Source organism: Perognathus longimembris, chromosome 1, assembly GCF_023159225.1.
Source record: "Perognathus longimembris pacificus isolate PPM17 chromosome 1, ASM2315922v1, whole genome shotgun sequence".
Classification (NCBI taxonomy): Eukaryota; Metazoa; Chordata; class Mammalia; order Rodentia; family Heteromyidae; genus Perognathus; species Perognathus longimembris.
In genome coordinates, this window is record NC_063161.1 from 87,326,643 (window position 1) to 87,337,079 (window position 10,437).

General features: G+C 44.5%; 1 protein-coding gene across 1 annotated transcript; it reads right to left on the reverse strand.

The window, feature by feature from the left end:
- Positions 1-2,823: 2,823 nt before the first annotated feature.
- LOC125352165 (spermatogenesis-associated protein 31D4-like) lies at positions 2,824-8,659 on the reverse strand. Its single transcript, XM_048347298.1, is given in 4 exon segments — positions 2,824-7,171; positions 7,361-7,464; positions 8,475-8,608; positions 8,611-8,659. Coding segments are annotated over 4 exon segments (4,635 nt in total).
- Positions 8,660-10,437: the final 1,778 nt, after the last annotated feature.

The following is a 10,437-nucleotide window of genomic DNA, read 5'->3' on the forward strand; positions in this document are numbered from 1 at the left end:
ACAGTCTTTGTGAGATTATTTGGAAGTGAGATTATTTGTGAGATTAAATGGAAGTGGAGCTGTGGTTCAAAGTGGTAGAGCATTAACCTTGAAAAAGAGAGCTCAGGGACAGTGAAGGATGTTAGAGCCAGGAACCATTGACTCATGCCTATAATCCTAGATATTCAAGTAGCTTGGATCTGAGGGTTGTGGCTCCAAGCGAGCCTGAGCAGGAAATTCTGGGACTCATCTCTAATTAACTACCTTTTAAGCCATATGTAGAGCTGTGGCTCAAAAGTAGTTCTACTTATGGCTCTAGGACTGGCACAAAAAGATTAAAAATAAATAAACGATGTTGCCAGTAAAGGAGGGCTGGTGAGGGTTCATTGGCTCATCAAGTCTCTAGTTTAATTATCTCCTAAGACAGACATATCAGGAAGTATAAGTATCTGTGACCTGGATGGGTGCATAGGCCAGAATTCCTTTCTGAATTGCTAGGTAAGGGTAATCCATGAGCAATCTATCCTGGCTCCACCCAGCCCAGGCCAATTCAAAGGCTGAAACTTCATTCTGATGGTGAATTATGCAACTGCATATACTGTGCCATACTGGGGATTGAACTCAGGATCTCCTACTTGTTAGACAGACCATAGGAGCCAGGCCTCTAGCCCTTTTCACATTATTGTAATTCCCCAGTTGGCCTGGGTTATGATCTGCCTACATGTGCTTCCCCATGTTGTTAGGTGCTCACCACCGTCTTCCGCTATTGTGTTTTCTCCCAACTGGGATAACAGGAGCATACCACCACACCCAGCCACTGGTTAAGGCCAAGTGCCACAACACAATCCCAACACACAATCCCAACATCTCCATGTCCCATATAGCTAGGATTATGGACTTGAGCCACTATACTATATACTGGTGACAAAGGACAATGACATGTACATTGCTGCCTTTATCAAGTTGGTAAGCTGTGCAGAGCCATGGTCAGCCCCAAGGAAGAGCTGGTTGGTTTATACTCAAAAAGGGAGAAGCCAGTGGTGGATCAGATCATAGGGTTTTTGTGAATAACAAAGTTATTTACCTTTTTCATTTGTTTTTTCACTCTATACCCTATAGGACATCTTTTCCTTAATCCCTGCCTTATTTTATCCCCAGAGGAAGGTGTCTAAAAAGCCAGAAGTGAAACTGTGGCTTTTAGGGACAGCCAGGTGCTGGTGGCTGATGCCTAAGCCTAGTTACTAAGATCTGAGAATCAAGGTTCAAAGCCAGCCTGGATAGGAAGTCTGTGAGACTCATCTCCTTATGCCAAATAGTTGGAAAGGGAGCTGTGGCTCAACTGGTAGAGTGTTAGCCTTGAACAAAAGCTCATGGACAATGCTCAGGCCCTGAGTTCAAGGTTCATGATCAGAGGTTAAGCCCTAGGACCCTAGCTTTGGACAACATAGCTCAGAACTGGTTAAAATAACAAAACTAAGCTCAGAGACAGTGCCCAGACCCTGAGTTCAAGCCCTAGTACTAGCAAAAAATAAAACCTGCCAGTGTTGCCAGGCACAGATGTCTTACCCCTGTGTTCCTAGCTACCCAGGAGCCCAGGGAGGAATTTTTACAAGATTTTTCTCCAATTTATACCAAAAAGCTGAAGTAGAGCTTTTAGGTTTAACTGATAGAGTACTGTGAGCAAAATATTTCAGGGACAGTGCCCGGCTTTGAACTAAAGCCCCAGGACCAACAAAAAAGAAAAAATGACAGTAAGACATTTTAGGGTACAAATGGCTCATGAATCTCTGGAATCTTACTCAGACTAGATCTGAGAATAAAGGTTTGAACTCAGGCCGAGAAGGAAAGTGTGAGACTCCTCTCTGATTTACACAAAAAAGCCAGAAGTAAAGCAGTGGCTCCACTCAGAGACAGTGCCCTGGCTCTGAATTTTTATTTAAAAAAAAAAAAAGAATAAAATTTTTGAAAAACAGCTCAGGAACCATGGCTATGCTTTAAGATCAAGCCCCAAGCACTGGTGGCTAACCTGGGCAGGAAAGTGCAAGAGACTTGAATCTACACATAAGGACACATACAAAAAGCTGGGAGTCAAAGTAGAGCTGTGGCTTAAGTCATAAAGCAATAGCCTTGAGCATAGAAAGTTCAGGGACTCAGTGACCAGCCTCAAGACTGGTTGAAAAACAAAAATACCAATGGAGGCATGGCTTAAGTGAGTGTCTGCCTAGAAAGTGTGATACCTTGAGTTCAATGCCCAGCTCCATCAAATCCTAAGCCCTGGCAGCCTGAAGACAAAGACCTAGAAGGTAACCATTTTCATACTGGTTAGGTGATTTTCAGGTGGGAAATCTCAATGGTGAGGTCAAGTGTGCTTCTGGAACACATTAAGCCTCTTGATGTGCTAACTGTTCCTTGACTCTTCCCCCAAATCACCTAAAAACACTCAGCTTCAACCTTCCCCGACTCTTTCCCACCACCCAGCCACCCCACGGCTATGATATTCTCTGGTCATTCTCAACAATAACTAAGTCACCCTGCTCTTGACTCAGATATGGACAAGCTGTCATCCTGAGTGAAGGAAAATAGCTGCCATACTGTGTCATCAAGGCTAACCTAAGGGCTAGGAAACAGATCATCAGGGAGTGAAGTATTTTTGAGGGCATTGTAAGATCTGTTCTTCAGGGAACCGGTTGCTGTTTAGAACTGAACCCACTTCTCGCTCCTAAAATACAAGCCCTGTGCTACCCAAAAGCCACATCCTAAACATAGTACACACACACACAGAAGCACTTTATCAGAACATCATTTATTGAGGGAAATCAATATTCTCAGTAAGGAGTCAGTTACTTAGGAGGAAGGAAGCGCCCTCTGAAAATTCTGGAAAAGCTTCTTCTGTTTGAATAAGAGGGACAAATCTCCCAACACGGTACCTTCTGCAAAGGTAGGGGCAGCTGGGGGCACTTGACCAAGTTGGCGCTTACGGGTAGTTGGTGTTTGCTTGGGTCCTTGCTCCTTGTAGGGCATGGATTCTGGATGCCTTTGACGTAATGCCTGGTCCTGCGATGGCACATTTTTCTGGGGCTGTCTGGCCCTATCTTTGATGCATCTATTTCTCATAGGATTATGCTGAGTAGCAGTGGCAGCTTCTTGACTGGAAGAACTATTGATTACTTTAGAGTAGGTAGCCTTGTAATTTGAGGTGTCTCTCTGGAGCTTCTCTGTTTGGGCCTTTAGCTCTACCTTTTGTTGGGTCTTTTCAAACTTCACAGAGGAAGAAATGGGCCCTTTGGGGCAGGTGACATCTACTGCATGCCTCCTGCACCCCTGTTTCTCCAGTAGGACCTGATCAACATCTTTTGTGACTTTCTGGGATTTTGTGTTTCTAGAAAAGGCAGTTTTACCTAGACTTCTGGCTAGTGCAGATGAAGAGCTGCCCTTCCCTAAAGAACTTTCTTGCCCTTTGAGTTTTGTGCCAGGGCTAAGCCATTGAAAAAATTGTTTAACCTGGTTTCTGAAACTGTTTTCAGGAGGAGGCTTTCCCTTTGGTGACAGGGCAAGGGAAGACTTGCTCTGCAGTGTCTTCTCTGACCTGTCTGGAGGAGGGCGGCTCTTCCTTCTCAGTTGGGATTTCTCCAGCCCTGCATCCCCTCCACCAAGTTCACACGGTTTGGATGCCTTAGGGTTCACTTTCTTTGTAGTTGAGGGGGAGTTCTTGTCCTGGCATTTGGGAATAATGTGACTGGGGACCCATGGCTCCTGCTGCTGCACCATACCAGTCTCTTTGTTGCACAAGTGAACATGAAGTACATGTGAGGCTGCTGTGTCCCCACTGGGGACACCCTGGTCATGAGTAAGCAAGGTCTGCATTGCCAATGGGAAATTCTTATCTTGACATTCGGGAATCATGTGGCTAGGGACCCATGGCTCCTGCTGCTGCTGCTTGCTGGTCCCTCTGTTGTGTGATTGAACATGAAGTATCTGGGAAGCTGCTGTGTCCCCACTGGAAACAACCTGGTGATGAGTAAGCAAGGTCTGGATTGTTGCGAGAGAATTCTTGTTCTGGCATTTGGGAATCATGTGGCTAGGGACCCATGGCTCCTGCTGCTGCTGCTGCTGCATACTAGTCCCTGTGTTGCACGACTGAACATGAAATACCTGGGAGGCTGATGTGTCCCCACTGGGGACACCCTGGTGATTAGTCAGCAAGGTCTGGATTGTCCCCTGGACAGTTGGGGATGGGTCAGCAGGAGCTTCCTGAACATGCCTCTGCTTCCTGTTCTCCAGTTTTAACTTCAACTCATTAATCAGATTATTTTTAAGTTCTGCTGATACAGAATCAGGAACTGAGGTTCTTGTTGGGGAATTTTCAGTAGTCGGTGTAGTTTCTACTTTATGAGAGGTCACATTTGTCACTGGGGAACTCCCTGACTCCTTGGTCATGAAGGTATTAGGTTGTGATTTAGAACTGTGGAGTTGTTTTGCTTTGACTAGCTCCTTGGACTTGTCAATCATAGGAAAATGTGGTAAATTCTTTGTTTTTCTCTGAAACTTTTTGGCATTATTGCTGGAACCCTCATTCTTATCTAGTTTCTCAGGTTCAGTTCCAGCTTGTCTTCTGGACAGCATTGAGCTGTCCACAGCCTCTTTTTGACCAGCTTTATCTATGCTGTTAACCATGGGTTTGTTGTCTTCAACTGTCAAGTTGTTCTCTGTAAACTGACGAATGGTATTTAAGGGTGATTTCTGTAGAATCTCCTGTCCTCTTTTGCCCAGAGGTAAGGTGGCAGAGAGGGAATTATCCACAACAGGGACATCTGTTGTTTTCATTGTGTTCTCATTGTGTCCTATTAGGGGCCCAGAGGCCTCAATTTTAGAATCTGCCCCAGAAATAAGAAAGTCTGAGGATGGAGTTTGTAAATGAGAATGTGTTTGAAACTCTTTTACACTGAATATTTCTATGGATTCCTGAACCTTCTGTGGAAGGCCATTCACCATTCTCCAATGAAAAATTTTCATATGATCCTCCAAAATCTTTTGCCTTTCACCATAAGGGAAAGAGCACAAGCTGCTGTCCTTTCTCTCCAATGGCATCACATCTTTCTCTTTCATTTGGCTGGGGAAATTCTCGGAAAATTTCATTTTGACAGAATGCCTTGAAACTTGCACAGTTTCTGGGGTCCGACCCTTACTGATTTCATTGAATTTCTTGCCCAAATGTACTTCCAGGGCCTCCCTCCGTTGTCGACTTGCCTCTAAGGTGCTTGAGTTATACCCTGCATGACTACCTAAAAGTCTTTCTTGGTCTGTATGAGTGTCAGGTACTGGAAGATCATCTGGAGCCACCTTTGGGTGACTCAACGGATGATCAATGTGTCCGGTCTGTGAATGGGGTCCTTGTTCCTTCACTTCCTTCTCTGGAGAAGGTATCTCTGAGCTCCTCTCATGGAGCTGCTCCTGATGCTTTTCTGACTGTTTCAATTCAACTTTGTTTAAGTCTTTGCTGCTGGAATGTGTAAAACTAGGAATCCATGTGAGTCCATAGCTACTCTTTGTCTCAGTGTTTTGAGGAATGTCTGTGAGAGGACTCATCAGTGACAAAGATGAAATGATCCTATGAGGCAAGCCCCAGCGATGCTGGATGAGCCTCTTTCGAAGGTGATGCTCTAGTTTTTTCCGGAGCTCATGGTCAAGAGGAAAGTCTCCAGGAGATATGGAGACTGAAGAATCATGGGAATTACAAGCCTGTTTAGCAAATGAAAATTGAGGAGCTGGAGGACAAAAGTCTTCCTGGGATTTTTGGATGATAGGGGGTAAACCCCATATGTTTTTCTGAACTTTCTGTAGCACATTATATTCTAGAGAATCAATTTGAGATGGTGTAAGAAGCTGTGCCTCACTCTGAGGCATGTGAAAACACACTCCACAGGTGCAGAGCTGAGATCCAGAAGGTGGCACGACTGGGAGTGGGGATTCAAGCTGGACCTGGAATTGGTCAGAAGGGAGATGATGAGATGGAGATTGGAGAATGGCTTCAGACAACGCTTGAAGGTGAATCTGAGGCAAGGACAGAGTTGTTCGGCAAGAAATTACTGTGGGCTTACGGGTGCTGTAGGCATGAATAATTCGATTGAAGCAGGTTGAGGGACAGTCACCTGAGGCAGGGACAGTAGAGCTCAGGGACTCACAGTGTAGTGATGGGAGACCCCAGAAGAGCTGGGTAGACTTTTTCTCTGAATGGTCCTCAAAGACCTTTGGACATAGGGGCTGCTGCTGGTGCATGTGAAAAATCCCCAATTTGCCTGTGCTGCTTGCAAATGGGAGAGAGACTGTTGAGTCTTGCTGATCAGCAACAGACTGTAACAATTCCCTTGAAACATTCGGCTGGCACTCTGGCTTTGATTGTTTGGGGAAAGATTGTGTTTTATCTTCCTTATCCTCTGACATCAAGAAATCACCTCTCTTTCGGATCTGTCTCTCCAGCAGTGTCAGGACATCAGAGCACATAAATGAGGGAGTTTCCGCATTTATGATGTAGGTTGTGGTGTCTTCCTCGAAAGAATTTACAAGGTCAGGAAGCTCTTGGTCCCTATGACACTGTGCCAAGCTGGGTGGAGGCAAGTGATCACCATGGGGCTGAAGCATGGAGAGTTTGGACATAGAGAGGCTTGAACGGTCAATGTCTGTGGTGGTTGGGTCATAAGTGATTGTTAGGTCATAAGTAGGCAACACATCAAGGCTGTCTACCAGACACAAGGAGGTATCTTGTCTGAGCATGAGACCTGTTTCCTCAGTATTACATGGGCAAGGGGAAATTCTGGGTAGGTAGGGGTCCACACATAATTGGGAATCCAAGGGAGAAACAGACGATAACAGTCTCTCTCCTGGTGGTGGGGGTGGAGGTAAGTTCTTAAAGGAGGTGACTTTGTTAAGAGAGACATTGGAAGAGGATGAGAGGCAAGGTTCAGGTGAAGTGGCTGGAGTAGAATGTTCTGGAGGGTTTGTCGAACAAGTGAAGGGTGACTTTTTCATAGAAGCTGTGGAAGCCAAACCAGACACTGAGACAGCATCTTTTTCCAGGGAGGCCCTAGAGAGTAGACGACTGACCTTAGCAGTGGTTCTGTTACATACATGACAGAGGGGGTCTGAACACAGCAATTTCCGAAAAGAGGGGACATCATCATATTGATTCACTGGGCTGCAAAAGACAAAAAGTACAAGGCTATAGCCAGAACTGACATGGGGTTCTCACACATCTATGACCCCATAGTACTCTCCTTTCACACACCCATTACTATGGCTACCACTTTGAAAACTAGCCACTGTACTTAATCCATGGTGTGTTTATAATGTGAAATGGGACCAGGAAAGAAGAATGGCTAATTACCTTTTCAAAATAGAAAGAAGCTTCTTCCCCTCTTCAATTTCTCTCTGGAAACTTCTCCGACCTGGAAAACCAGAAGTGTAATAAATGTAATATAGCAGGAGTCTCTATAGGAAACTTATGGTGGTTACTTTGGACATACATCTGAGCACCCGGATGTATAGCTCCTTATACAATGCCAGGACACTGACCTCCTGGCTTGAAATTTCACCTGTCCCCCTAGTGAGCAGAAACCCACCACCCAGGTCTATCACTTCCTCATGACCACAGCTGGCAGAATATGGACTCAGAGAAGCATCTCATGCCTGATTGTCTACCTGTGAGCCTCTCCTCTGAGGGCTCATTTTCTGAGAGAGACGATGTGCAACAACTGAGACCAGGGACCTTGGCACCTCATGAAAGAGAAAAGGTCGCTATTGATGAATTCATGTCAACAGGATGAAATGTACCTCTAAATGCTCCTCTCCTCTTCCTTGTAAGTCTGCCTTGATTCTGAGAACAAAAAGAAAAGAATGAGAAATTGGGTTTCAATCATTTCTATTTCCCCTTTCTCCTTTCTCCAGCAAGCTCAGACATTATCTGGGAATTAAATTATTCATTTTAATTAACAGAAAATTGCTCTGTCATTTTATTGTGAGACATGGTCAAACATTTTCATTATTTGAAAAACCCAAAAGAGGGTTTTACCTGTAACAACGCACTTGGGTTTTTCACTCAGAAGTCTTCTGCTAGAGAATGGAATCAGATCTGTGCTCCCTCAGAGGACAGTCCACTGAGGACAGAGCTCAGACTCGAGGCTCTGTTCCAAGCACTGCTCTCCTGTGCATCTCAGCAGGAAGGAAAGCATGAGAGAGGTCACCTGACTTGGGGATAGGACTCAAGATCACATGTCAGAAACAACTCATTCTTATGAGTGCTCACTCATAACTAAACCACAGTAACGAGTCACTGTCCCTTTCTCCTTCAGATGCAAAACTTTGCCATCCTACGCCGGCCCTCATGCTTTACAACAGCAGTACTTCATCTTCAAATTTCCTGTCAGATGTCCTAATTTAATAACATGAGGACAGAAATAAACCATAACAAAATCTCTTGGGGTTCACCCATACTCCCTTACCTTTTGAATGTATGCATGGATCCAAAGGGTTGAATAGATTTGTATGAACAGCCGGTAACACAAATACAAAATCAGGACCCCCACAGCACCCGGAAAGGTGTATGAGGGGTCAATAGCCAAAAAAGCTAAGCTAAATTCATCCATGACTCAGTACTGCTATTCAGAAAAGAGAGAATCTTCTCCATAGTCTGAATTGCAAGGCTGCTTGAAGCAACTGAGTTCTGAGGGGGTAGGGGCTTGGCTTTATAACCCCTGGCCTGCATCACAGAGCAGGGAAGAGTCATAGAGGGGTTCTGGGGTGGGGGAGGGGCAGTCTAGAGAGTGCATGCCCACATCGCTGCCCCCACCTGCCAGGCTGGCACTGAGCTCTGCCCAACTCTGCTGTCCATTTCCCACTTACCTTTCCTCAGGCTTTGTATTTAGTACAGAGACTTTTCCTCGGACATAATACTTGAAATTGTTACTTCTCTTCTTTTACACTCAGGCTCAAGTACGTCCTCAAATGTATCTGATCTACAGAATGTGTTTGCCTTAAACTCAGATACAAACCTTAAAATTCTTTTCCCCACTGCGAGAGAACAAGGGGAAGGGTGACATAAAAAATGTACTTATTACCTGACTTATGTAACTGTACATCCCCTTTATAATAAAAATAATTTTTGAAGTTCTTTCCCCTCTAGTTTTGCGAATGTTGGATTTTGCCCTTTGTTGTGTTCAGTCAACCTGCACTGTGTTCAATCACAGGGACTGACTCAAAATAATCATTTTCAACAAATGAATTAAAAAACAGTATAAATATAAAATTAAAATTTCACTAATCTTGGGGATGCTTATAACACTATTTTTGTAGAGTTAGTGAGGTTTAACATGCTCTGTTTATACATATACACACACATTCTCTCTCTCTCTCTTTCTGACAAATCACCCAAGCATTTTCAACTGCAAGAACCAGTTATTGCCCCCTTTGTTTTTAACTTCCCCTGCCGGCCCTCATGCCCTACTACAGTGATGCTTCGTCTCCTCAGACTTCCCATGTCTGATGTCCATGTGCAGCAAGCAGCCTCATTTAATAATGTGAGGACAGAAATAAGAAACCATAACAAAATCTCTTGGGGGCTCACCCACACTTCCTTACCTTCTGAAGGTATGTATTTTTCCAAAGAGTTGAATAAACTTGAAGGAACAGCCGGTAACACAAATACAAAATCAGGACCCCCACAACACCCGGAAAAGTGTATGAGGGGTCAATAGCCAAAAAAGCTAAGCTAAATTCATCCATGGTTCAGTACTGTTATTCAGAAAAGAGAGAATCTGCTCTGTAGTCTGAATCACAAGACTGCTTGAAGCAACTGAGTTCTGAGGGGGCAGGGGCTTGGCTTTATAACTCCAGGCCTGCATCACAGAGCAGAAGAGAGTCATAGAGGGGTTCTGGGGTGGGGGAGGGGCAATCTGGAGAGGGCATGCCCACCTGCAGCCCCAACCTGCAAGGCTGGCACTGAGCTCTGCCCAACTCTGCTGTCCATTTCCCACTCTACCCTTTATTCATGTGTGTATTTAGTATAGAGAACTTTCTTTTTTGTTCATCTATGACCAGGCTATTTTCTGAAGCCCATTAACTCGGAAGTTAAAAAATAAAATTTCACTTGATGGAGGAGATGATTAGCACTTATTTTTATGAAATTATTGAAACTTAAACATGCTCTATTTACACACACACACACAGACACACACAGACACACACACACACACACACACAATAACCACAGCATTTTCAAGTTCAAGAATCAATTACTGCCTGCGTTGATTTCAACTTTTTCTATTTTGGCTAGTTACATGGAACTACCTGAAATATAGACAGTCCTGGCCCTTAAATGCAAGTTCATAAGAGTTTTTCCAGGTGTAGGTAATAGGGTACTATGGAATGGGTCCCTCAGATCTTGAAGGAAGGTGCAGGGGGTGGGTG